Here is a 25,541-nt window from a genome sequence, read left to right as displayed (position 1 = left end):
TTGATCCAGGAGCCACGAGTATGACTGTGAAGCCGAGAAAGTATTGAGAAAAAATTTGCCCAACAACAGAAGGCAGGCCCAGCAAGGCAGCAACAAATAGAATTGTTCAGAGCAAACATCAACAGCAACGGGGCAGACAAAGTATTTTCATCATAAAGAACAGCAGTGAGTGCCCTCCAAAAAAACAGCAGTGTGAGTACAAATGTATCAGAAAAAAAAACATAATACTGCCAATGCATCGGGGATAAAATGAATCAAGTAGCAGTACTACATTCTAAAACACCATCGACGTTGACTGCTATCATTTGTGCCAAGCCTACGCATCGAAAACAACCGACACGGCCGCATTGTTCAGCCGCAGATCTTCAAACGTCACGCCGCCACCGCCCTGCACCGCCTCGAAGCCGCCGCGGGCGAACCTCATGATCCGGAACGCCCTCTGCTGCTCCGCCGCCGCCTCCCCTCCGCCGCCGCGCCCGTGCACGGCCGACCTGCAGAACGCGAAGAGCGACGCCACCCTCCGCCTGCACCCGAACTCCTTGGCGACGGTGGTGCCGTCGGGGAGCCGGATCCTCAGCTTGCACATCTTCTCGCCTTCCATCGGCTCGTCGTCGTCGGCGGCGGCCATCTCGGCGGGCGCCTCGGTCTCCGCCACCGGTGCAGGTGGTTCTTCCTCGCTGCAGCTGGCGCCAGCAGGTGCAGAGATCTCAGGCGCTGCCGGCTCTTGTTCGACGGCCGCAGCGGCAGGTGCAGAGATCTCAGTAGGCGCGAAGGTTCTCTTGACGAACTTGGGCATGGACATGGTGCTCGGCTTCGATTTCGTGTACCCGTCAACGTACTCGATGAACTCGTCCGGCGTCATGGCGCCGCTCCGCCTGCCCAGCAGCTGCCCCGTGATGGGGTCCAGGACGAGCACGGCGGGCAGCTGGTCGTCTTCGAGCTTGTAGAACGAGGACACCTTGGCGCACTCATCCTGGTGCAGGTAGCTGCTCCTCTTCTGGACCAGGAAGAAGACGAAGCCGCCCCTGACCACGTTCTTGACCCGCTCGTCCGACCACAGGTCGCGGTTGTGCAGCTGCGACTGGAAGTCGCCGGCGCCGCTGCGGGTCTGGAGGTTGACGAGCAGGAACTGGTCCTCCCTTGCCGCGCGAACCTTGGCGTCGTGGAAGGACCCGCCGCACATGAGGTCGAACGGGAGCTGGTACATCTCCGCCAGCGAGCTCTGCGGCTGCCGCCGCGGCGGCTCCCCGCCGCCCTCCGCGCCGTCGTCCTCCGCAAGAGAGGCGTCGTAGTAGGAGTCGTCTTCGTCCATGCCGGTCCAGTAGTCGTCGTCGTCGTTCATCTCGTTGTCACTGTAGCTCATGTTGCTGTGCTGATCGTTGTCGTCTTCGTTGCTGCCGCCGCCCTCGTCCTCGTTGTTGCAGCCATCTTCTCGCTCCGCGTCGTCCGGCACCTGGCCGCCGTAGACGTTTTCCTCTCCGCCATCGCCGGGCTCCGCTTCACCCCACCCGGTCGGCTCAATCTCGCGCTCGCCGGGTTCCGCGTTTCCCCACCCGGTCGCTTCGACCCGCACCGGCGCTGGATACGGCGCCTCCCCGAAGGAGGGGTCGTCCTGGACAGTACTGCCAGTGCCATCGCCGTTCTCGCCGCCGACGCCAACGCCGTAGTCGTCGTCGTTGTCCTCCTCCATCACCACCTCCTCCTCGGGTAAGATCGGAGCGGGTGCACCTGACGGGTCGGCGCCACCGCCAGTGCTGAAGTAGAGATTGATCGCCTCGTCGAGGTTCCAGCGGCACGAACCGAGGTGCTGCACGGCGTACGCCTGCGACTCGCAGGACGTGACTTCCATGAACGTGGAGACCATCTGCCTGTCCATCTTGATCGATCGGTTAGCGCGGCCGGCGGCGCTGCTCCCGAACTAGGGCTCGCAGTCGCAGCAACAGCTTCTCTTTCCGTTTGATGATCTTTGGTATGTTGACGGGGTCGCGGGGGTCTGCCTTTTATCGCGCCTCGTCTGGACGAAAGTGAGATCGGAGTCGGGCTCGACCCCTGGGCCCGCCTGAGGAATCGGAAAGGCAACGTGGCTGCTTGCGGATCGAGAGAGATTAACGGTAGCCCACAACAGTGTACGGGTCGTGGCCCACTCAAAATCCGAGACGGCCCGGCGCCCCACGCCCAATGCCGTGACTCTGCGGCCGGCCTGGTCTCTCGCCGCGGCGCCGCGCAACCAGCACCGCCGGCAATCCGGCAATCAGCACCGCCGTGGTAACCAGCACGTGGCCAGCACGGGGAAAGCTCCGACTCCAAGCAGCTAGCACATTGATCGCCTGATCGGCTAACAACAACTAACAAGCGATGCCACTGCTTTACGATATCAGGAACCAACTGAAGATTCGAAGCTTCAGATCCACCTCTGTTTACACGACAGGTTCGGGCGTTCCGCTCGACCTCAAACACGTTTTTTTTCCGTCTTGTCTCTTTACATCAGACAGACTGACAGAGTATGAAACTATCTGAATTCTGAACTCTGAATCTCGAATCGTATATTTTCTCTGAAAGGATCAGATCGTGTTTTATTCAGAAACAGCAGCGTGTCAGTGTCACGGCCCAAAATGCCAGCAGCAGCTCTCGCTCAGAACTCGCACGCATCGAACAGCTCGAAGTTGAGCCCGGAGTCGGCGGGCTTGTCCCGCAGGGCGAGCGCGACGGGCGGCCCGGCCCCCTCCGCCGCGGAGGCCAGGCCCATGCCGTGGTTCATGCCGGTCCTCACGAAGCCCGGGTTGACGCAGCACACCGCCAGCGAGGGGTGCCGCCTGGCGAGCAGCCTCGCGCGGGCGTTCACCAGCGCCTTGGACGCCGCGTAGGCCGACGCCACCGGCAGCCACCCGCGGGCGGCCAGGCTGCCGTCCTTGAAGTCCGACAGGAAAGCGCCGGCGACCACGTCGAGCTTCTCATCCGTCAGGTTGTCGATGTCGCTCAGCACCTTTATCACCCCCTCGTTTGACATGAACTGGGAAAAAGGAAAGCATAACGTCATAACGTTCCTAATGATAGTTCCTGTGACGTTCAGAGTGTTCTCTTGTTATTTATGTAATAGAACTTATGTAAGACTCGGCTTTCTTCTTCTTCTAACATGATTTGGCAGTGCTCCTGCTCCTTTTCAAAAAAAAATCCTGGAGGAGCTAATAACAGGATTATTGTGATATGAATTTTTTCAAATTTTTTTACACAAACTTCATTTTTGTGAACTTTTCATTGTCTGGTTTGCCAGCTTATATTAGGTGCAATTTTTGCACAGATAGTCTTTGAAACTTGAATCTTGCTGCACATATCGAGACTTAAGAGTACAACTGTTTTGGTGGTTAAAGGCTTAAAGCTAACCTTAAGCTGCGCAACTTGTGAAGTGATATTCACAACCCTTCCTGACTTGGACAGCAGGAGGAGGGGGATCAGGCAGTCTGTAACGTCCCTTGTGCCGTTGAAATTCACGTCCAGGCACTCCTTGGCCAGCTCATAACTTTGTTGCAGGCTTCCCAAATAACCATCCACAAAAGTTCTTAAATCTTCCTGCAGAAACAAGTTAATCCAGCATATCTCGTCAAATGCACTTTTTTTTCCAAAATGCAGGGAAACTTCCAATCTATTTGCCGGAAGCAGGCTTGCCTCAGGATTCTGCTTTTGGAGCTCTTGTAACCTTTCAGGGTCGATGGTGGTTCCACCAATGGCTGCATTGTTCACCTGAAGAACCCAAACCGTGAGAGTTGAGACTGTCTGAATCCAAACCTGAAGCTGCTGCGCTAGAAAAGAAACCTGAGCGTACTCAGTACTCACCAAGATGTCGAGCTTGCCGAACTTGGTCTTGACGAACTCCGCCAGCCGCGCGATGCTCGACCTGTCCGCGACGTCCAGCTGATGGAAGATCACGCCGGGGAGGCCGGAGCTCTGCAGCTCCTCCACGGCCCGCAAGCCCTTGTCCTCGTCTCGCGCTGTCAGCACGACGAGGACGCCGCTGCTCGCGAGCTGCCTGCAGATCTCCAGCCCGATTCCTCTGTTCCCTCCGGTGACCACTGCAACCCTGAGGCCAGGTGATGTATGCACGCCCGTCAGAGCATGAGAGGCATCTTTCAAGCTAGTGGTTTACTAAGCAGCAATCTTGCAGTACCTGGTTGCCATTGCTACTGCCTGTGCTGGTGAAGGGTGATGTGGTATTGAGGTGAATCGTGAGAGGAGGGAAGTGGCAGGGCAACTATGTAAATAACAGAAGCGCGCATCTAGTTCAGACTTCCAGATTAGTAAATTGCCACTATAGCATTGACGATGGTTTCATCGCCTCATGCTTTGTTTGGTATAGACTAGTACGGAAGCGCTGACAGGAGCCTGTCTTTGGGAGGGCCAACACTTGTTTGTAGCTTCTAAACTTACCCAAACCTCTTACCTTGGAAACTTACACTGCGTTCGGCTGGTGAGCAGCCCTCCAGCGCTACAGTTTTTTTCTCTCACATCACTCCAGCTCCAGCCTCCAGCCACCAGTCAGGTAACAGTGTTTTCGTCTCACATCACTCCAACTTCAGCCTCCAGCTCCAACCTGCCGAATGCAGTGTTAAAAGCCTCATTTCATTGCTGCTTCCAGTCTGTTTGGGAGCTACTGTATCTCTTTTTCAGGAGCTGTCTTGGCTTTTCTACAGGGGACGGGACTCCACCCGACTATCTTGTTACACTCTTGACACCGAAGAAACGTAGTCAGCAGTAGTACGTATTCTACCATCTCTCTCGGGCTCAATCCATTTCCGAAGATTGCCCAGCCGTGCATGTTTCTACGGGTCACAAGAAGTGTTTTTTTTTAAAGAACGAGTGTTGTTTTGGACTCGGCACACACACTGCCAAATGCGGCTTTGGGCCAGAAGGTAGGACCCACCCTGGGCTTGGGCCAGGTTCCACGTGGGACGGGCCATCTCCGTTGACCCTGTTCGCTGGGCTGGAGTGGCTGGCTGGGACTGATTTATGTGAGGGAGGAGTATTGTGGCGCCGGTGGTACTGTAGTATTTGATTACTGTAGCAAAAATTGTTATAGAGTTTCAAATACCGAGAATCTAATCATATGCAGTGGTACTGTAGCGCTGGTCCGGCTTGACAAGCCAAGCGAAAAGGGTGAAAGGTCGCTCCCCGCACTGCACATTTTTCAAACTGAAAGGTCTCTCTCTCCTGTCAAGGTCGACCTCTGGTGACCATGGGCTGGGCTGTTATTTCACAATGGTGGGGCCTTCTACCCTTCCCCCTCTGCGGAGCAGCTAAAACTGGAGTTTTTGACGGTGCAAAGAAGAGAGAGAAAGAGATAGCACCATGACTAAACATTGGAGTGAATTTTGGATGAGGTGTTTGCTTGGAACCGAATTCTAACTGGGCACCCGGTGAAAAGAAAAAAGCTACATGCAAGGTCCCACTGTCAGAGAGAGAATAGGGAATCAAAGAATATAGTATATGTCATTGTTCAAGAGAGAAGAGAGAATTTTTTGTATTAACTAATATGAACGTGGGACCTACTTTGGACAGAAAATAATGCTATACATTGGAGCATTTTTTGCTAAGCTATCACTCCATATGTGGGTCCCATATTAGCACAAGGTAGGGTGCAATACAGTGGAGTTGCCCTCACGGCGAGCGGCGGCTGGGCCGGTCCCTCTCGGCCACCTACGTGGGAAAAAAAATGGGGGGTACACCGGGTGTATGGAAGCCCCCTGTGCAACCCCATTTCCGATTCATGTCACCTGCCCACGAACCAAATCCGACGGCGACAGCTTCTGCGTCTGCGGAAGGGAGCCGAGCCGAGCCTTTCCTGCTATCCCGCGAGGGAGAGAGCCGAGCTTGGGAGAGGCGAGCCGTCGCCGAGGGACGAGCACGTTGCCTGTGCCCCCAGCGGGCTGCTGCCCTGTCCCCTTCGCGATCCCCCTGCCGCCACTCGCCGAGATGTGCATCTTTTATCATGATAAATATATGTGAATCTTTAATAATAAACAACTTTGAGGTTGTTCTTGGAATATATGTGCATCTTTAATAATAAACAACTTTGAGATTGTTCTTGGAATAGAAAATGTGCTCATGTGCATCATTATGAATTTATTATCTTTCATGTGCGTGCATCCTGGCCATTGAACAAAACTTTAAAAAAAATTAAAATATGTGCACACAGGTACATTGCAGACTTGCAGCTACCAGTACGACAATACAGCTATGGTAGATCTCGATTTTCGTGTCCCTTTTTCATGTTCTCTCCGAGCTGACATCCCACATTTCTCTCTTTCTTGTTTAGTTTCCTTCAAAATTTTAAAATTTTACAAGATTCTCCATCACATTAAATCTTTTAACGCATGCATGAAATATTAAATATAGTTAAACAAAATAACTAATTACATAGTTTGTCTATAATTTTCAAGATGAATCTTTTGAGTCTAGTTAATCTATGACGGAACAATAATTACCAAATACAAACGAAAGTGTTACAATATTTTACACCCAAAACTTTATACATCTAAACAAAGTTCAAATCTATTGTTCCAAAAGCTGTACATCTAAACAGTCGTGGAGAGTGAAGATAGGAGCCGGGGATCCTGAGTTCCTTGTTGCTTATTCCGCGGACGACGGTGTCAACACCCTAGATGAGGACCGTGATGGGGTGGCAGTGGAGGAAGGCCTCGAGGGAGTATCTGTACACGGGCTCTGTTCAGTGCATTTTGCATCTAGTCAACAGTATTTCTCTCTCACATAAAATCAACACCAGTCATCAGCACCAGCCGGCCAACAATATTTTTCTCTCACAAAAAAATCAGTACCAGCCACTAACACCAGCCAGCCGAACACAGTGACGATCTGGAGGAGCAGCACGTCAGGGAGGCTGCAGATCTCGTGCTCTGTCATCCCGCTCGCCTCGCTTCACGCCAGTTCCTTTTCTGTCCCTTTGCTCACCGCCTCTTGAAACTTCTCTAAAAAGTCACCGCCCCTCAATCGTTTGGATTGTGACGAGAGGAAGGCGAACAATTTGGTCTACGATGGGAATTTCATTTCCTTCCCATGTAGGCGCCAGCCCTCACCCCCCCCCCCCCCTGGCGCTGTGATCCCGAGACCTGTCACATGAGCATCCTTCTCCTCTAAATTCCGTGTTTTGAGTCTAAAGTGATCTAACAAACCGGCCCACATATATAATTTAGTCAAATTTGTTGTGGAATATTTTTTTATTTTAGAACATTTTTTCAATTGTTCTAGCAACGAAAATTTTTGCTCTGCAACGAATTTTTTTTGACTGCTAATAACACTTGTGACTTCTAATATTTGCAGACCCCCCCCCCCCCCCCCCCCCCCCCCCCAAATTTCGAACTTAAAGGAATAAAGGGTTCTCTCTTCCGTCGAGGTTGTCATCTTGTTTACTAGTGACCAGTGACCAGTGGGCTGGGCTCTTATTTCACAATGGTGGGCCGTCTGTCTGAAGAAATGCAGATAGACAAGAAATAATGGCCGAATGAGACAAGTATAGGACAACACAAGCAGAGTAGTAGTAGGTCTATATGGAGTTCTACTGCATCTCTATCTAAATATCTATCGTCGCTTCTCGAGAAACAGCCGTGACTAATATATATTAAAAATATAAAATTTGTGTTACATAATTAATATCGTTAGATAGATATTTGAATTTTTTAATAAATTTATTTAGAAATACAAATATTGCACATATTTTCTACAATTAAGTCAAACCATGGACGACAGTTAATTGAGACAGAGGAAGTAGATGATTAGTTAGCAGAACCGTATCTTTCATGGGTGACCGTGCAACGATGACTACATCAGTTTTTGGTCTAGCATTATCCTCTGGTTTCTACTATATTTTTTTTCTAATTTTTTTTGTAGATCATGCTGAAGGAATTGAGAAGACAATTGGCTAACGCAAAGACCAATAGCACAGTTGATAGTGGCAGTGCTCTGTGCTTTCAAAAAAAAAAAGACAGCTAGAGATGGTAACGGATCATAGTCATAGTAGTCTCTTCATAATTCAATTTAATCTCTACTTATTAGAGTCTGATTTTTTTAGTACTTGATTCTTAAATTATCTAGATCAAATTTTAAGAACTCCGGTGACAGCAGACTAATCGTCTTCCATCACTAGTCAATGAGAATATCTAGGATAACCTAAAACATGGTCTAATCACACTGATCGTTCCGTTCTTCCTAGCTCTTAGAATACCAATCATGACCCACGCTGCATTGCTTCTCTTCCTGACTCTCCATCGCCTTCGTCTGGCGGCCGCGGCGGTTGACCAGTTCACCTTCGACGGCTTCGCCGGCGCGAACCTCACGCTCGACGGCACAGCCGCGGTCACCGCGGACGGCCTCCTCCGGCTGACGAACGGCACGACCCTGCTCAAGGGCCACGCCTTCTACCCTTCCCCTCTGCGGTTCCACCGCGACGCGGCGAGCGGCGGCGGCGGCGCGCGGTCCTTCTCGGCCGCCCTCGTGTTCGGCATCGCCAGCGAGTACGCCGACCTGAGCAGCCCCGGCCTGGCCTTCGTCGTGGCCAAGAGCAAGGACTTCTCGGCGGCGCTGCAGAGCCAGTACATGGGCCTGGCCAACGCGGCCAACAACGGCAACGCCACCAACCACTTCCTTGCCGTCGAGCTCGACACCATCGTCAACGCCGAGTTCGGGGACATGAGCGACAACCACGTCGGGATCAACGTGAACGGCCTCGTGTCCCGGGTCGCCGTCAACGCGGGCTACTACGACGACGGCACCGGCGCGTTCCGGAACATGAGCCTGCTGAACCGCACAGCGGCGCAGGTCTGGGTGGACTTCGACGCGCGCGCCTCGCTGGTCAACGTCACCATGGCTCCCCTCGAGCTGCCCAAGCCCAGGAAGCCGCTGCTCTCCACCACGGTGAATCTCTCGGCGATCATCGAGGGCGAAGAGGCCTTCGTCGGCTTCTCGTCGTCCACCGGCGTCGTCTCCAGTCGCCACTACGTGCTCGCCTGGAGCTTCAAGATGGACGACGGCCCAGCCCCGCCGCTGAACATTTCCAAGCTGCCAGCCTTGCCGGTGGCGATCCCCAAGCCTGATCCGTCGAAGACACTCGAGATCGTGTTGCCGATTGCGTCTGCGGCGCTCGTGCTGGCATTGGTCATCGCTGTCCTCGTGATCCGCCGGCGGTGGCACAAGTACGCGGAGCTTAAAGAGGACTGGGAGGCCACGTTCGGCCCGCACCGATTCTCGTACAAGGATTTGTTCCACGCGACCAGCGGCTTCTGCGACGAGCGCCTGCTTGGCATCGGCGGATTCGGGAGGGTGTACAGGGGTGTGCTTCCCGTGTCCGGCGTGGAGGTTGCGGTGAAGAAGGTGTCCCATGAATCGAGGCAGGGGATGAAGGAGTTCGTCGCCGAGGTGGCCACCATTGGCCGACTCCGGCACCGAAACCTTGTCCAGCTGCTTGGCTACTGCCGGCGACAGGGTGAGCTCCTGCTGGTCTACGATTACATGCCCAATGGCAGCCTCGACAAGTTCCTGCACCATCGAAACAGTCTTATTCTGAATTGGGGCCAGAGGTTCAGAATCATCAGAGGCGTCGCGTGCAGCTTGCTGTACCTCCACGAAGACTGGGAGCAGGTGGTTCTGCACCGGGACATCAAGGCGAGCAACGTGCTCCTCGACGCCGAGATGAACGGGAGGTTAGGCGACTTCGGCCTGGCGAGGCTGTATGACCATGGCACCGACCCGCACACCACGCACGTGGTTGGCACAATGGGGTACCTCGCGCCGGAGCTCGGCCACACCGGCAGGGCATCCAAGGCATCCGACGTGTTCGCCTTGGGCGTGTTCATGCTGGAGGTCGCCTGCGGGCGGCGGGCGGTCGTGGAGGACGAGCACGGCGACCACCACCTGCTGGTAGACTGGGTGGCCGAGCAGTGGCGCCGAGGGACGGTGGCCGACGCCGTCGACCCGCGCCTTCGGGGTGACTTCGCCGTGGAAGAAGCGGGCCTGGTGCTGAAGCTGAGCCTGCTGTGCTCGCATCCGCTGCCCGGGGCGCGCCCCGGCATCCGGCAGATCACGCAGTTCCTGGATGGGAGCGCGCCGCTCCCGGAGCTGTCGGAGGCTCACCTGCACCTAGGCTTCAACCTGCAGGCTCTGATGCGGAACCAGGTGCTCAACCCACACTCTTCGCCATCGACCGTAGCCGGCAACATCTCTGACGTCCCTGCAGCAAGATGAGCAGGCTGCGAAGGAATCTTCATCCTTGACATCTCTGGAAACCAGGTAGTCAGCTGCGATGTTGATTCGGCGAAGGAGCTGTCTACCTGGGACTCGAGCAGTTTAGGACAAATAATCACTCGAGTAATTTGGTTTGCCACAGCACCTGTTTTTTTGGTAGACCAAAAAATCGAGTGATGCAAGCAAAGCTGTCACTTGAAAAAAACAAACCACAGGATCATAGATCAACGGCTGCTAAAAATTAGCAGAAAGAGAATAGAAAAAAGATAAATAATTATATATGAATAGAACAATTCATATTTAATCAAATTACATATGAACAACAAAAAATATATGAAATATTTACTACAGTTAAATATGGAAGAAATTACAGTTCGAACCCATAAAAATTACAGTACATGTGGCTTGTAAATTCATGTCTAAACAACTGTAACTAACAAAAATAAAGAAAAATGAACATTGCGGGAGGTTTCACATAAAAAAGCGATAAATAAAATGACTAAAAAGAATGAATTGGGAATATGGAAATAAATGGAGGCCCACTAAAAAAAGACTAGGTACATAAAAATAAGAGGCCCAAAACCTGAATGAAAAAAGATGAGGCCCAAACAAAATGAGATGTCATGGATGAGGTGGAAAAAAAATTGAGCCCAACAAATAGAGCAAGCCCGTAAGCTGGGCCCAAAATCAAATGTGACAACCGATAGCTGGAAGAAGAAGGAAGGGCGAAAACGTAAATGAAAAAAAAGAACTTGTCTGCGAAGCAAAAGATCGATCGGAGAAAGAAAAAGAAGATCTAGGAGCCAAGGCAAATTATGGCGAACCGATCCAGAGATTATGGGATATAACGCCGGCAAAAAACAATGGAAAACAAACAATCCATAGGCGACATGCAACAAGAGAGCATCGATGAACAGCAGGGCCAGTCAACATCAGCAATTGAGCAGGTTAGAGATGTAGCTTACTTGTTTTGAGATGCCAAATTAGCTAATTTCGAGTCCATCCCTCTCTCATAACTTGTTTTGCCATGCCAATTAGCTAATTTGCTGTTCATCCCTCTATCAGTAGTCACAAAAAGGTAGATTCATAGAAAAAGAGAGAAAAATCCTTCTCCACCCTGATACAAACACACAGAAAAAATAGCACACATAAGTAGATTGTTTCTGTCAGAAAAATTACTTTATCCTTGTACATGAACTACATTACAGTAGAATCTGACATGATATACAGATCATTTTAAAATAAAATCGCAGTTAAGCTGGCATGTACAAATACTAGAAAAAAGACAACATGAACAAAATCAAAATATACTACGCATGTACTAGGTTTTGGCAAATGCAATATAGCATCATGTCAGAAAGACCATTAAAAACCTGTTACTTGATTTACAGTTTCATGAGTGCTGTGATAGTACTAGGCATGACAATTATTTCAATAACTTCAATCTCTATACAGGGTGGCAGACCAGCAACTATTGCAGAGGAATTCTGGTAGATGCAGAACTTGCAAAATGATAGTCGACTTGAAGTAATTACACAGACAAATGTGCAGGTAAAAAAAGGTGTCCATAACTATAATATCATGAGCAAAATACATAGACAAGAAATGCTGACTTATTCAGGTTAAGAAAACAGTTGTGAAATGTAGTGTTGACACAAATCTTTTTGTTATCCGATGGTGAATTATGAAGCCCAACAAGGAGGGGATGGTCTCAGTTTGAATGACTATTTAAACAAAATTATTTTGAACAGTCAACCAGTACGATCTTTACAAATTTAATTAAAAGAATGATAAAAAAATGAAGTGAAAACGTAAAATATAAGCACATGTCAATTTCTCTTTGCAGGGATCATACACAGGGCTACTGATAGAGCAGATTAAAAATTCACAAGAACAGGACAAGACAAATGAAGTCCAACAGGGGCAACAAATGAGTTTTGTGGAAATGTTGACTCGGCCTTGTGGTTTTGAGGTATGCTTATATAAAAGCAGAGTGGTACTTCATACAAAAAAGGTGAATAATATTTATTTTACTATGCAGGGGATTATAACTGAGCACTGCAATCCTTCTGAAATCTATGAAGGGAATGATTCAGCCCGTGAAGAATATAGGGGTAAAAGGCTTCTCTAAAAACAAGAATGGAAATTGAATAAATTGCAAAATGATACTAACATAACTATAAGAAATATTTTTGACTTTTTTCATTCAAAATGAAGGTTACCATGTACAGCTTGGCAACTGAAAATGATGATATTCTGAACAACATAGCAGATAAAGATGTATCAGAGGTAAGTTTCGTCATTTATGTAGACCAAAAAAATTATGAAGATCCCACAATGTATTAATACCAAGCAAACATCTTTTTGCAGGGTGGCACAACAAAAATTATTGAGCAAAAGCTTTTGCATGAGGCAGAATATGCACATTCGAGAGACTGGACACCGAGTTTTGGACATAAACATACAGAGGTAATAATATATGCATCACATTTGAGGGGAGCACCTGGGGGACACTAATTGCTCAAACAAAAAATAAAGTGGATATGGGTAGTTCAAAGATTCAAAAAAAATTATTCAAAAAAATTACAGAAAATTCATATATAATCAAATAACATGTGAACAACAAAATATATCAAATACTTACTACAGTTAGAACCACCATGTTGTATTAAACTATATTATAGTTGAACCTGTATGAAATTACAGTTTGAACCCATAGAAATTACAGTACATGTGGCCTGTAAATTCATGTTTAAACAACTGTAACTAGAAAAAAATGAACAGTGCATGAGATTTCACATAAAAAGCAGCTTGGCAAAAGTGATAAGTGAATGTTTCTCACTTTTTTTCATTCAATATGAAAAGGTTACCATGTATAGCTTGGCAAGTGAAAATGATGATATTATGAAGAACAGAGCAAATAAAGAAGCTATGTCAGAGGTAAGTTTTGTCATTTGTGAAGACAAAAATAAATTAGAAAGATCCCACAACATATTAATACAACACAAATATCTTTTTACAGGAGGGGCCAGTAAAAAATGTTGAGCAAAGCTTTTTGCATGAGGCAGAATATGCACATTCAAGAGAATGGACACCGAGTTTTGGACATAAACATACACAGGTAATTGGTTGTACAAAAAAATAATATGGATTTGGGTAGTTCCAATATTCAAAAGATAAAAGTTCCGTGAGTAACTTTTAAAAATAGTAAATTGAATGACTATTGACATACTGATCAAAATTGGTGTAGGATGAAACTACAGATTCAGAGACTGCTACCTACAACAACAACTGGAGAGAAGACATATTCAATCAAATGAGAGTGGACAATGTGGAGATTGACACAGGATCTGGTTGCACTGGCATAAACATTGGTGGAGCTAAATCAAACACAGAAACAGAAAATGATGCGGATACAACCAGAGGGAGCCAGGAACTTACAGAGGAAGAAATTGAAGATTTCATTCGCAGTGAGCAAAAGGCAGCAGCTGAAGGGAACAATGCAGACACTGAGAGCAAATATACTCCGCAGATTGGAATGGAATTTAAAGATAGGAATGCTGCTCATCATTTCTTCAGCTTCTATGGGTTTATTGCAGGTTTTGAAGTAGTTACTACCCATACAGCTAGAACGACACACAAAAAAGGAAAGGTGAAAATTTCAAGGTGGAAATGAAATGTCATCGCTATGGAAAAGAAAGTAAACAAGAAAGGAAAGAAGAAACTAAACATGAAATAATTGCAGCAGTGGCTCAGAAAGGACCGAAGAGAAAAACAAATGTCCAGGTCAAAACAAATTGCCCAGTTGTAATGGTGGTCAAGGAGATCAATGGTATATGGAGAATTATCAGGCTAGACCTTGATCACAATCATGAGCTCAGCCCTGGCAATAGGAATCAACTTTTCAGTGGCAGGAAGTACATGACAGATATGGAAAAAGCAATGATAAGAACATTGAATGACAATAATATCCCAACAAGAAAAATGATATCAATTCTATCATATCTGAGAGGAGGCCTCCTTGCACTACCATATAAGAATAAAGATGTAGCAAACTACAGGACAAAAATCAATCGAGAGGTGACTGGAAATGATATGTCCAAGGCCTTGGAATACTTTAGAAATAGAAAAGCTAAAGATCCTACATTTTTCTACAAATTTGATGTGGATGATGATATGAAAGTCAAAAACTTATTTTTGGAGAGAAGGCTCATCACTGAAATATTATGCAGAGTATGGGGATTGTGTTAGCTTTGATACCACATATATGACAAACAAATACAACCTTCCATTTGCTCCATTTTGCGGTGTGACAGGTCATGGACATACATGCATGTTTGGGTGTGCGTTTTTTTCAGATGAAAAGATAGACACATTCGTTTGGATATTTGAGATATTCCTAGAATCAATGGGTGGGAAACATCCCAAATCAATAATAACATATCAAGACAAGGCGATGAGGGCAGCTATAAAAGAGGTGATGCCAAATACAAGACACAAAAACTGTTTCTTCCACATAAAATACAAGTGTTACAACAAGAATGGCAGATGTTTTGCTGTAAAAGAAGAGCTACAAGAAGAATTTGAGGACATCATAAACTACTCACTAACAACACATGAATTTGAACATCTTTGGCAGAAAATGATTGCAGACAAAGAGCTTCAAAACAACAAATACTTCACTAAAATGTGGGAAAACAGAGAAAGGTTCATACCTGTATACTTCAAGGATGATTTCTTTCCATTTATCTAGAGCACAGATAGGAGCGAAGGGACAAATGCAAGGGTTAAAGAGAATGTCAGTCAAACTTATAGTATAATAAGTTTCCTAAGAGAGTTCCAAAGAATAGTGGATGGAATTAACATTAAAGAAGATATAGCAGACAATCAAAGCAGAGAAAAAAGACCCAAGGAGCTCATGTATGGCTACAATGTTGAAAAACAAGCCATGTATTTGTATAACAAGAACATATTCAGAAAATTTCAGTATGAGCTACAACAAACAGAGAGACTCAAATATAAAGAAACAGAGAAAGGGAAGTGCTTTGAAGTTTGGCCCAAGAGTAACAAAATTTACAAACCATACAGACTAAGGAAGTACATTGTGTTGACAGAGCTCACAAAAGGCAGAGAGGAATTTAGCTGCATATGTGGCAAATTCAATAAGGATGGCATCCTATGTTCACACATACTAAAGGTGATCGTTGAGGAAGAAATCAATGACATTCCTGAGAAATATATAATTAATCGATGGAGAAAGAAAGACAAGAAGATGAATTTGCCACTTCCAGAAATAGTTCCTAAAACACATGAGATGCTTAGATACAATATACTGTCGCGGAAAGCTGCACTAATAAATTCTAAAGCTTCAAAGACAGATGAGGCTATGCAGTGAGTGAAGAATTTGAGAGAATAGACAAGACCCTTGATGAGTTGCTTAGTACACCACTGCAACAAACACAGACTCATCAATCAAGAATGCAAGATAATGGTAGTATGGCATAAGCGAGTTCAGCAAACTTACATGAACTTGGACACCTTGAAGACCCTGAAAAGGTGAAACAGAAAGGCAGACCTTCACTGCCCACAAGGATGAAACCGATGATAGAAGAAATTAGAAGAAAGATGGCAAAAGAGCAAAAGAAGAAACAACCAAAGAAGCAGAAAGCAACAGGTAAGTGTCTACCAAAAAATATATTGAATTAAAATATTCAAATAAAAAGGCAAAAAAGCAGATGAGGTGGGCATGAAAATAAAAAAACTAACAAAATGTTACATATTTCTGTATTGCAGGTCCAAGTGCAAGGGCCACCAAGAAAATGAAGAAAGGAGATGAAGATGTAACTGGAAGACCAAGTAAACAGTGCGAGTGGGGGGAGACCGGACAAAAATAGAAAAGTAATAGAAGTATTAGAGATCATAATGTTTGTGAACTAGTCTTCAACAGTAATTGAGGAGAAGTGTTGTTTGTTATTACAAAAAGTATTTAATACCTAGTATTCCAGATTCTGCGATTTCCGAACTGGAAACAGTACTAGTACTACGCTACTATAGTTTTCAGTGTGATCTGTAAGCTAAAACATGTTTCTTGAGCTTCGAGTTGATGTTGAGGCGATGAAAGCTGCTGATCTTCAATGCTTGCCTTCCTGAAGCCAACATAAAATGCACAAAAAATATGTACACAGTTAATTTATAAACCCAAAACATATGCATAACATGATTCTTGGAATGTACGTGTACCTTAGAACTCATATTCTATAACACGATTTTTCATTCCAGAATTTCCAGGGAGAAATAGTAGATCATTGGCAATTTTAACTCTTATAATTGGAATGTCAGAAGAATCAAATATGTTGCGCAAAACAGATCTTGGAGACTTCCAACATTGAAGAAACATCATCGCATAAATGCCAAAATCAGCACTGAAAAATTAATAATAAAAATTGTAGATACAATCATATGAGAAAATTTTTGCATTCGGAAAAATCTGGAACTTGTCATATCAACTGTAGTATACTTGAACATAAATGGAAAATTACAGTGCATTAGATAAAAAGTTACAGTAACCGTGGACTGTAAATTTTTGAATACCCAGCTGTTATTAGCATACAAGATAGAGTTACATACATATTATCTGATGGTTGAAGGGGCACATCAGGATAAAAGACCTCATACTCATCAAAACCCATTCCAACTTGCACAAATCTATCCCAGTAAAGTTGAAAGGAAGGAATATGAAAAAATACAAAACAAGTGGCATTGGAAAAAGATAAATTAATAATAATGTCTATATACAAACAAAAAGATTAACAAAATGTCTACACTAAAAAAAGAATAAATAATAACTAACCAATCGATCTCTTGCAATTCCCTGAAATTCATGATCTTTGTGGTACAAAGAATCCAAAAAGACAAACTTGCGATCTTTAATATCAACCACGAATACAAACCAATGGTCATTGATGCAAATTGGGAAGTACAATTGCATTAGGAAAATTTAAAAATTGAAATATGAATGAATTTTAAAATTTAAAGTTACAACTGCATTAGGAAAATAAACAAATGAAAAAAATTTATAAAAAGAGAAAACATACATTGTTGGAATGATTAAGAGGTCTACTCCTCGAGGATCTTTTGAAAGCACGAGCTATGGTATCTTGGTTGGCATCATCATAATCCTTGTACAAGTTCTCCTGTCAGCAAACACAATGAAAAAAATTTGATGTTATTTCAATGAAAAGGTGAACAAAGCTGGGGGCATTTTTAAAAACAATAAAATTTGATACATACACCAATGTTGGCAAAAAAATAATGAGACTTGGAGACATCTGGGCCCTAGCTGGATTCATGTAAAGACTGTAGCAAAATACTGAAACTACAAAGGAATTGACTAATCCGCCTGGTTTCAAAGATTCTCCAAGAGACCAAAAAATGCAATGAACTTTAGCAATTGAAACTGCATCCTCACTGCCACCAAAATTTATTTAAAAAGAAAACAGTGAAGCATATCAGCAGCTGCTAAAAAAGTATATACTAATCAATATTGACATATACAATTTAGTGTACATACTTGCTGAACTGGGAAGTGGCAAGATTGCATATAGCTTTATAGTTCCTCAACTCTGATTTAGACACAGAAATCTTTTTCTTTGTTGTTTCAAAGTCAATGTTGAAGAGAGGGCCAGGCTTAACAACTCTTCTTGGACCATGAATTGGAACTTTGCCACCAGTTGAAGAATCTCTATGCTGATATCTAGGCAAACCATATGAAGAGTTGGTTGATGCATCATCAAGAGCAGTAGGGGTAGTAGACAAAAATGGAGTTGCCTTGCTACTTGGCGTTGCAGAGAATTTCTTATTGTACATTTCATCAGACCTTCTAGTCATACTGCGAACTGTCTGAACCAAACTAGCTTCCCTCAAGACTTGAACCTTAGGAGATTTCTGAAAAGAAAAGATCGACATTAAAAAAGATGCAAAAAAGAAAAACGATAATGCTGAACTAGATTAAAAAATAAAAAATAAAAAATAAATACCTGTAGTTCCAAAGTTTTGGATGGCAAAGCAAAAGAGACATTACGATTAGAAGTAGAAGATGGGCGTTTGCTTGACAAATTTGGTGTAAATCTAGGGGGAGAATCCTCCTGAATGTATGTGGATAAATGTAAGCATACATTATATAAATGAAAATACATGAAGGATAAAAAAAGGAACTCAGCTACAAACTAGATGAAAAAAATAGGAATCGTACAAATAATACCTTATCACGCATAGCTCCACTCTTAGAAGGTCTGGAATTAGGTGAATAGGAATCTGGTACAAATTCAACATCATCTTCAAGCATGATGATATCTTTGCCAAGATCACGATTGCAACTGTTGGGAGTTGGATTGCGAGAATGTTGAGTACCAAACATATTGCCATTGGAAATGTCATGAAGAGCAGTCCGAAGAGACCCAACACCAGATTGGAAGACTGACTTGCCGGTACTAAGCTTAGAATTGGCAACCCTCAGCTTTTCCTCAGCGAACCCTAAAAAAAAGCAACAAAAAGGTGTTATACAAAATTAAAAATGAATTGTAAAAGTAGCAGGAGAATTTCCTAATAAACTTACAGCTAGGAGGACAACTGCTGGCTGGGCGTATAAAATCTTTACTGCTTGATTTAGGAGTAGCAGGAGAATTTCCTAATAAAAAATTAAAAAGTACAATCAACAGTATTAGAGGTATAAAAAATTAATAAAAATAAGAGATTTGAAAAAGAAAAGAAGTAATAACAAATTAGAAACAGTTTACATACTCATGCGAGTCAACTTGTCTAAAAATTTGGTAACATGTTCCTGATTCAACTATATATCACATTAAAAAAAAGGTTAATATGACAATTAAAAAAGGTTAGGAAGACAATATGTAAAAAATGAAACATTAAAAAAGATTTAGACATAACATACCAGAGAAGAATTGAGATTTGACGATGATGGGATCAAATCTGAGCGGCCATCATGATCGCTATGCAGATTTGAATTTTTGTTAGTAAACTGGGTATGAACAGAAGGTTGCTGAAAACCAAAAAGAAATAGAAGAAATTACAATAAAACAGTACATCAAATTACAGTTGTGATTGAAAGTGTAATTTTACTATATGAGAAGTGTAAAAAAGATAGAATTTTAAAGTAGTACAGTGGAACACAAAAGGGTACCTTTTCTGGGCACAAAGCTGGCAGACGAAGGGTAGAATGAATACTAGATTGATTAGGATTCAGAGCAGTGGAAGTATTATCAGTAGGAGAGATAATGGGAATGTCGCGACCTGATAATACCAAATAAAGCAGAGAAGTCAGATTGGACACAAAAAAGTAAATGAAGATTTAAATAAAATAAAAGATCAGTAGTTGCATAGCCAAAAAAATGTTGAAGATGTGTACCCGAAACATTAGGAACTAGGGGGCTTGCTCTGGTGCCATTGTTCACATCTGATGCAGTATCTTTTGCAGACAAATGAGGTGGAGAACCCACATCAACATCATCAAAATGTTCAGTGAAAATCTTCAAAACTTCCAAAACTAATTTCTTGGACCTCGAATCAACATTGGACGCATGCTTCAAGAGTGTGGTGAATGTAGCCAGCAAATTAAAGGGTAGAATTGACACAACAGTCACATCCAAATCAAGTCTGAGTCCACAATTTAAACAATGATTTTCTACAGCCTTAGCAATGGAGTTCTTGAGAGCAAGTGGAAGCTTACACCTTGACACTGAGTCAATCATGGCCAAAAACTCAGAATTAGTGGAGGCAGCAGACGTGGGATTGTCAAATAGGTGTGGATTCTATCACAGAAAAAAATACAAACATATCAGTGATAATTAGAAGGGGCAAACAAAAATATAGGAGGGTGAGCAATTCCTACATTTACCTTTGAATAACAGGTATCGCAATAATCCAGCAACGGGCGAAAACCATAACAACCAGGGGACTTGAGGTCAAGATCAGAATAAGTCTTGATCATATCACCTTTCCAAATAGATATGCGGGGCAATGTGTGAGGGGGACGACGAGGTCCAAAGTCAACATAGTCAAGATACATGACCTTCACAATGTGAAAATAATTAAATCAATGTGAATCATACAAAATTTAAGTATACAGTACATAGAAAAAAGAACAAGAAAATAGAATAACTTACAGCAAGGCAGTACAGACAACCCCCGAGTGTTGTTGAATCTGTTGCTTTAGAAGATTTACCTTTTTTGAACAACTTGATAGATTCAATTAGCCAATTTAGAACATATGCTGACCAGTCAAACTCTTTAGCTCTTTCAACATCAGCAAAAATCACAAAATGTTTAGGGCTAAGCGAGACAGAAGAGTTCGGACACAAGATTGTGTTGAGAGCAACAAGCATGAAACAGATGAAAAAATCTTCATCGGGCAGAATTTCTTTGTTCTTGGTTAGCTTATTAACAAAAAAAGTTACTGAGGGCATTGATGACTTCCCAATCTTTTCAAGAACAGTAGATTTGCCTGAGACAGTACCAGAAGGGAATGCAAATCCACCAATAGGGAGGCCAAGAACAGAATGAACAGATTCCTTGGTCAGTGATATAACCTTTCCATCAAGAACTATATCTCCAGATTTGTAATCAACAAGATTGGCTACCCATTTGGAAAAATTGTTCGGGACAAAACACTTATCAAAATGTAGTAGGGCTCCAAAACCATATCTCTCAATGACTATCTTCTCATCTGGAGTAAGAGCTTCTATGACTGAGGAAAAAGCTTTAACAGAAAATCTTGTGAAAGCATCTTTGGGTTTCTTGGAAGACTTCATCTTCTTTCTCTGCGAAAAGAAGTGAAATGGGAGCGGGATATGTAATTAAAAAATAACAAGCACACAACCCCTTAAAAGAATGAACATGCACGGGGCTAAAAAAGAATTACCTGATGACTAAAAGACGTCTTAAGTTTCCTTTTAAGTTCTTTAATCCTGTTGAACTATACACACATAATGAAACAATCAGGAACTAAAAAAATTAGAGGGTGCATCAATTTTTAAAAATATGATCCAGGGAAAAAAAGTTGAAGACAATGACAAACAAACACTTACATCTAGTAGAACTTGCTTGTACAATTCGCGCTTCAATTCAACATCATCACTAGAAGAAGAGCCCTGCAACAAACAACAAAGTACATAAAACTTAATCAAAATACAGAAATAGGTACTATCATTAAGAGGGGGGCGACACTTACATCAATTTCATCAGAATCAACATCACAGTCAATCAGTTCAATATCATCAGATTCAGATGCGGCCTCGGAGCTATCATTTTCTTCAGGTTCCATATAAGCCCTATTACAATCAGCTAACCCTCTACATCTTCTAGTAGCCATCTAAAAATAAAAATTATCAAAAGAATTAACAAATCACACATACCAGTGTTTTGAACCACACGATTACAAATCAACGGCTCAGAAAAAATACCAATATTGGGCATTATATGGGCTGACCCCCCGTATTCCAAAATTAGCATAAGTAGCTCAAAATATTATGGCGAATATGGGTAGTTTGGAACTCCATGTAATTGGCGTATGTTGTTAATGTAATGTGATTGACATTGAACTTTTAACAGATCACACAAGCGGGCCTGATGGTCATTACCACAAAAACTACTAGGAAAAAGATAAATTATTTGCAGTATGAACTTGCACATGAACACCTATATTCTTTGAAATTTCAAAAAGAAATTGTGTGTGTTAAGGAAATATGTATTTAACCAGCGCATGACAAACAAATGTACTGGAAATGTTTGATGCAATGCAGAGGCAAAACACAACCTAACAAACTAGGCAAAATTTGCGCTAATAACTTGGAAGAAAATAAACCAATTGTCGTGCACAGAAGCATATCTATACAACTGGGAGCTTACTAGTACTACTGATAGTATATTGAACTAAAGTTAGCACCCTTAAATGAAATCCCATAGCTAGCACTTGATGACATCAAACCAAAACACTACGCAAATTAGTTAAAAAATAGGAGCCCAACTGATGCAATTTTTACCTTCTAATAGAACTCGGTAGAAGTAAATAATTGAAATAAAAGCAACTAAAAGAAGCAATGAATAGTGCTCATTGTAGCCTGTAAAAAAATGACACTTCACAGGAAGTGAAATTCTGAACTAAAACTCTCGTTCTAAATGGACAAGCCAAACTCCGATTGCCATACAACTACTAGGGACAAAGATAAAAGAATAGTGCATGAATTGATTTACAAACACTTGAAAATGACCTTGCCAAGAATAAACTAAACCTAGCATGCTACTATTATTGCACACCAAAATTAAAACACAAGAACTAGAAACTATCAAACCAAAACCTGCTACGACACCAAGTACCGTGACCTAATGATAAGATGAAAAAATGATATGGTGTTGTCACTAAAAAATCAAAAGAAAAGGGGAGCTAAAGATATTGCCGCAAGCCTGCAAATAGACAGTAAATAGAGTAGAGTTGTGCTCCTAGAGATCAACTAGAGTTCAGGCAAAAAAACATGAACCAGTGCTTCTGCTACTGCTGATCAAAGCAAAATGAGTGAATAACCTATTGTTGTCACATATGACCTGAGAGTAAATAGGGAACATTGTCGTGGATCCGGTCAAACCAAAATTCAGCACAACCGAACTACAAAGAGAATTAAACCAACGGGATTCATGTGAAAAATAAAACACAAGCTCCTCTCAACAAAGGGACGACTATGTCCACAGAGAATACAAAAGATCAATGAATCCATAAATCAATTTTGAGGCAAGCTAGGTGAAGAACAAATTTGGGGGGGGGCATAAAAAGTCATGACACTTGTGTGGGGCGATTTGCTAGGGAATCATCATAGTAATGCTCACAGATATTCTAGCTTGGAATCCCCCTCCCCCCCCGCCCCGCCCCGCGAAAACTAGCCTCAAATCTGACGAGTAAATCACAGCAAAAAAACCACCTGAAAAAGCCTAATAAAACAAGCTATCTAGCTGATCTAAGAAATGAAGCACCTCATCATGACAAAAAATGATAACTAGATAAGCCGATGAAACTACACCAGAAAAAAGCATTGAAGTCAAATCAACCGGGGCCCAAACTATAATAACACTCAGATTCAACGCACCCCCCCCCAGCTTGTATGCCTGGATCAACGAAAAAATAGAAGAGTAAATGAAAATCCCAAATACACAAACTCAGCACAAAAATCACTCCCCAGGGAAAGCGTGGGGGCGAGTAAGAATCGCCTCACCTCAACGCTGTGGGAACATTAACCTCCCTCAGATGAGGGTATGGAAGCGAGCAAACCTTGTACACGAGAACCGGAGGTGTGGGGATCGCTGGAAAATACAGAGCCCTAGAACAAAAAATCCCCCCAAAATCCAAAGAAGGTTTCGAACCACAAGGATTAAAGCGCAGATTCGACAACACAAATATGGCCAAACCATGGGGGAAAATCAGGAGAGGGGAGCGGAAGAAATCGCCTAACCTGGGCACGTCGAGGGACACGAGAAGAGCCCTAGAACAAAAAATCCCCAAAATCCAAAGGATTAAAAGGCAGATCGACAACACAAAGCATATCCAGACGCATGTGAACTACGAAAATCTACAGCGAATCAAAGACATTGGGGGGATCGGGGATGGGGAGCTGAAGAGATCGCCTACCTGGGCACGCTGAGAGAACCAAGCCTTCAGGATGAAGGTGAAAATGAAATGAGAAAAGTGAAAAGCATCTGGCCACCGACACCTCCTAAATGAGCGCACTTCCCAAAAAATCAAATACTACGCACTGACAAAGATGGCCCAACAACCAAAAAAAGAAAAACAAACATAAAACAACGGCAGAAACAGAGACACGGCTCAGATGCGTCAGACAAAAAAATCGGACGATACAAAAAATCGAGTGATGGGACAGATAGAAACGCTCGAGCAAGATTTAGCTTTCTCCTTCGGCGAATCTACTTGTTCCGGGAGATCCAAATATTGACGTCTCTGGAGACACGCAAGGAGGCTTGAGATTGGCTGCAAATAAGGGAAGAATCTGCAACGTCTGGCAACGGCAAGACATGCTAACGCTCTGATCCTGTTACGAAACTGCAGGTCAGTCGCGCTAGATGTCAAAAACCTTCGAAAATTGGGGCTTGTTTGATTGGGACATAGTGACACACTGACGACACTGGCTAACAGCAACCACTATTTGGGGATTTCCAAAAATCAGGTCTGATATGATTTCGTTGCTGGTTTCGTACAACAAAAAATGCATTGCTAGTTGACTTTCGGAATTGCTTCCGGCGTGCAACGTTCATATGATCACGCCGGATATCGATGAAGTTCCCTCGCGCAATAGACTGACGGGAGCGAGAGTGCAAGCAAATGAAGACAAATAGGGCAGATACAGGGTCGTCGTTATCGGCAGCGATGGATACAGCACAGCGCTGGCATTCTTCAACACATAATGTGGCTATCAGCCATGGTGCAGGATTATAAGTTGGTGGCTGGTTGGGAAAAGAAAAGAAGAGCAGAAGTGCCTGTATGTCCAGTGTTTGGATTGCTGCGGTACCATGTGAGGTATTAATCGTGACCTAGTAGGTTTTAATATTCAGCAAATAAAAAATGATACCTCATGTATCCAAACTATTCATATTACGATGATGATAGCTCTTGGGTACCTATCCAGCAAGGATGCAAGTTTTCTTTTCTCCGGCTCTCTAGATTAACTCAAAACTGATCCAAATAAAGTAATCTGGAGTCTGGACATGAAAGCAAGAAAATTCATGATAAAATGAAAGTGAGCTAGATGTATCCACCATTCCATCTGTACCCGCAAGGCTCCTTTCACATTGAGATACTAATCGGATTCGTTCTCGTTAGATGAGACTCGGACCATCTAGATACGGGCTTGTTCCATCACCGTAATGTACACAGTTGTATTTAAGTTAGACCTAGTCAGACACTAGCTCTTGAAATTCTCCTTTCTCCGAAGAAGATTCAGAAAGCACTAAGTCTTTACATGGGCCATATTTACAGTGATGCCATTTTTTTTGGAGGAAGCTACAGTAATCTCAAGTGAGGATTCAAGAAAGAAAGGTCCAACCAGCCCATTTTTCTCCAATCAATTGGCTATTGGGCTCATCCCACAACATGGGCTCGGCTCCTCCCTCACAAACGTCTCCCGAAGCCTAATACTGTGATTTCCCCAGGCCCACCAATTTGAAAGAAAAAAAATTGAGAGAGTCGCCTTCACCCTAACACACTGATTTTTATGTTAACG

At 43.6% G+C, this 25,541-nt stretch overlaps 5 protein-coding genes across 23 annotated transcripts; 2 read left to right on the top strand and 3 right to left on the bottom strand.

Moving 5' to 3' along the window:
- Positions 1-316: 316 nt before the first annotated feature.
- Positions 317-1,876, bottom strand: LOC120655608 (plant UBX domain-containing protein 7-like). Its single transcript, XM_039933512.1, has one exon. The coding sequence runs from the start codon at positions 1,874-1,876 to the stop codon at positions 317-319; it is 1,560 nt and encodes a 519-aa protein (XP_039789446.1).
- Positions 1,877-2,564: 688 nt separating this feature from the next.
- On the bottom strand, positions 2,565-4,173 carry LOC120655600 (salutaridine reductase-like). Its single transcript, XM_039933500.1, has 5 exons — positions 4,163-4,173; positions 3,832-4,075; positions 3,664-3,738; positions 3,382-3,567; positions 2,565-3,010 (listed from the first exon to the last, which is right to left on the bottom strand). Exons 1-5 carry the CDS (start codon positions 4,171-4,173, stop codon positions 2,633-2,635), a joined length of 894 nt encoding a protein of 297 aa, XP_039789434.1. The 3' UTR covers positions 2,565-2,632.
- A 3,989-nt stretch (positions 4,174-8,162) lies between these two features.
- On the top strand, positions 8,163-10,473 carry LOC120710467 (L-type lectin-domain containing receptor kinase SIT1-like). The gene has a single exon (XM_039996152.1). The coding sequence runs from the start codon at positions 8,236-8,238 to the stop codon at positions 10,243-10,245; it is 2,010 nt and encodes a 669-aa protein (XP_039852086.1). The 5' UTR covers positions 8,163-8,235; the 3' UTR covers positions 10,246-10,473.
- Positions 10,474-11,169: 696 nt separating this feature from the next.
- LOC120710479 lies at positions 11,170-16,179 on the top strand. The gene is made up of 9 exons (XM_039996160.1): positions 11,170-11,796; positions 12,092-12,217; positions 12,287-12,359; positions 12,463-12,534; positions 12,616-12,714; positions 13,111-13,185; positions 13,268-13,366; positions 13,496-15,919; positions 16,039-16,179. Exons 3-8 carry the CDS (start codon positions 12,324-12,326, stop codon positions 13,919-13,921), a joined length of 807 nt encoding a protein of 268 aa, XP_039852094.1. The 5' UTR covers positions 11,170-11,796; positions 12,092-12,217; positions 12,287-12,323; the 3' UTR covers positions 13,922-15,919; positions 16,039-16,179.
- LOC120710367 lies at positions 16,137-24,408 on the bottom strand. Of its 19 annotated transcripts, none has more exons than XM_039996103.1 (20): positions 23,936-24,385; positions 21,491-21,631; positions 21,348-21,410; positions 21,182-21,235; positions 20,427-21,080; positions 20,159-20,332; positions 19,670-20,072; positions 19,445-19,554; positions 19,196-19,303; positions 19,045-19,093; positions 18,860-18,931; positions 18,506-18,777; positions 18,282-18,389; positions 17,816-18,189; positions 17,536-17,712; positions 17,340-17,438; positions 17,096-17,227; positions 16,873-16,979; positions 16,486-16,667; positions 16,156-16,391 (listed from the first exon to the last, which is right to left on the bottom strand). In XM_039996103.1, exons 2-16 carry the CDS (start codon positions 21,629-21,631, stop codon positions 17,393-17,395), a joined length of 2,805 nt encoding a protein of 934 aa, XP_039852037.1. In that variant the 5' UTR covers positions 23,936-24,385; the 3' UTR covers positions 16,156-16,391; positions 16,486-16,667; positions 16,873-16,979; positions 17,096-17,227; positions 17,340-17,392. The 19 variants fall into 19 exon arrangements, with proteins under 19 accessions (XP_039852048.1, XP_039852026.1, XP_039852037.1 ...); XM_039996098.1 differs by having other exon boundaries at positions 16,873-16,950; positions 17,096-17,169; positions 23,936-24,384; XM_039996114.1 differs by lacking the exons at positions 16,873-16,979; positions 17,096-17,227 and adding an exon at positions 23,760-23,789 and having other exon boundaries at positions 16,137-16,391; positions 23,936-24,056.
- Positions 24,409-25,541: the final 1,133 nt, after the last annotated feature.

The sequence above is a fragment of the Panicum virgatum genome, chromosome 1K (assembly GCF_016808335.1).
Source record: "Panicum virgatum strain AP13 chromosome 1K, P.virgatum_v5, whole genome shotgun sequence".
Classification (NCBI taxonomy): domain Eukaryota; kingdom Viridiplantae; phylum Streptophyta; class Magnoliopsida; order Poales; family Poaceae; genus Panicum; species Panicum virgatum.
The sequence above is the reverse complement of the archived record's forward strand: the minus strand, read 5'-3'. Positions and strand labels throughout refer to the sequence as shown.

What these genes read in the sequence shown, in the direction of transcription:
- LOC120710367 (XM_039996011.1), bottom strand. Translation starts at nt 21,631, where the DNA reads ATGGCTACTAGAAGATGTAGAGGGTTAGCTGATTGTAATAGGGCTTAT. An exon ending in CAAATCTCAATTCTTCTCTG is followed by an intron (nt 19,094 to 19,195) that starts GTATGTTATGTC and finishes TGTGATATATAG; the next exon opens with TTGAATCAGGAACATGTTAC. An exon ending in GCCACTTCCCAGTTCAGCAA is followed by an intron (nt 17,713 to 17,815) that starts GTATGTACACTA and finishes TTTTGGTGGCAG; the next exon opens with TGAGGATGCAGTTTCAATTG.
- LOC120655608 (XM_039933512.1), bottom strand. Translation starts at nt 1,876, where the DNA reads ATGGACAGGCAGATGGTCTCCACGTTCATGGAAGTCACGTCCTGCGAG.
- LOC120655600 (XM_039933500.1), bottom strand. An exon ending in TCGGCAAGCTCGACATCTTG is followed by an intron (nt 3,739 to 3,831) that starts GTGAGTACTGAG and finishes TGGGTTCTTCAG; the next exon opens with GTGAACAATGCAGCCATTGG. An exon ending in CACAAGTTGCGCAGCTTAAG is followed by an intron (nt 3,011 to 3,381) that starts GTTAGCTTTAAG and finishes CCTTTTTCCCAG; the next exon opens with TTCATGTCAAACGAGGGGGT.
- LOC120710479 (XM_039996160.1), top strand. Translation starts at nt 12,324, where the DNA reads ATGAAGGGAATGATTCAGCCCGTGAAGAATATAGGG. An exon ending in CAGATAAAGATGTATCAGAG is followed by an intron (nt 12,535 to 12,615) that starts GTAAGTTTCGTC and finishes ATCTTTTTGCAG; the next exon opens with GGTGGCACAACAAAAATTAT. An exon ending in TTGGACATAAACATACAGAG is followed by an intron (nt 12,715 to 13,110) that starts GTAATAATATAT and finishes CAATATGAAAAG; the next exon opens with GTTACCATGTATAGCTTGGC.
- LOC120710467 (XM_039996152.1), top strand. Translation starts at nt 8,236, where the DNA reads ATGACCCACGCTGCATTGCTTCTCTTCCTGACTCTCCATCGCCTTCGT.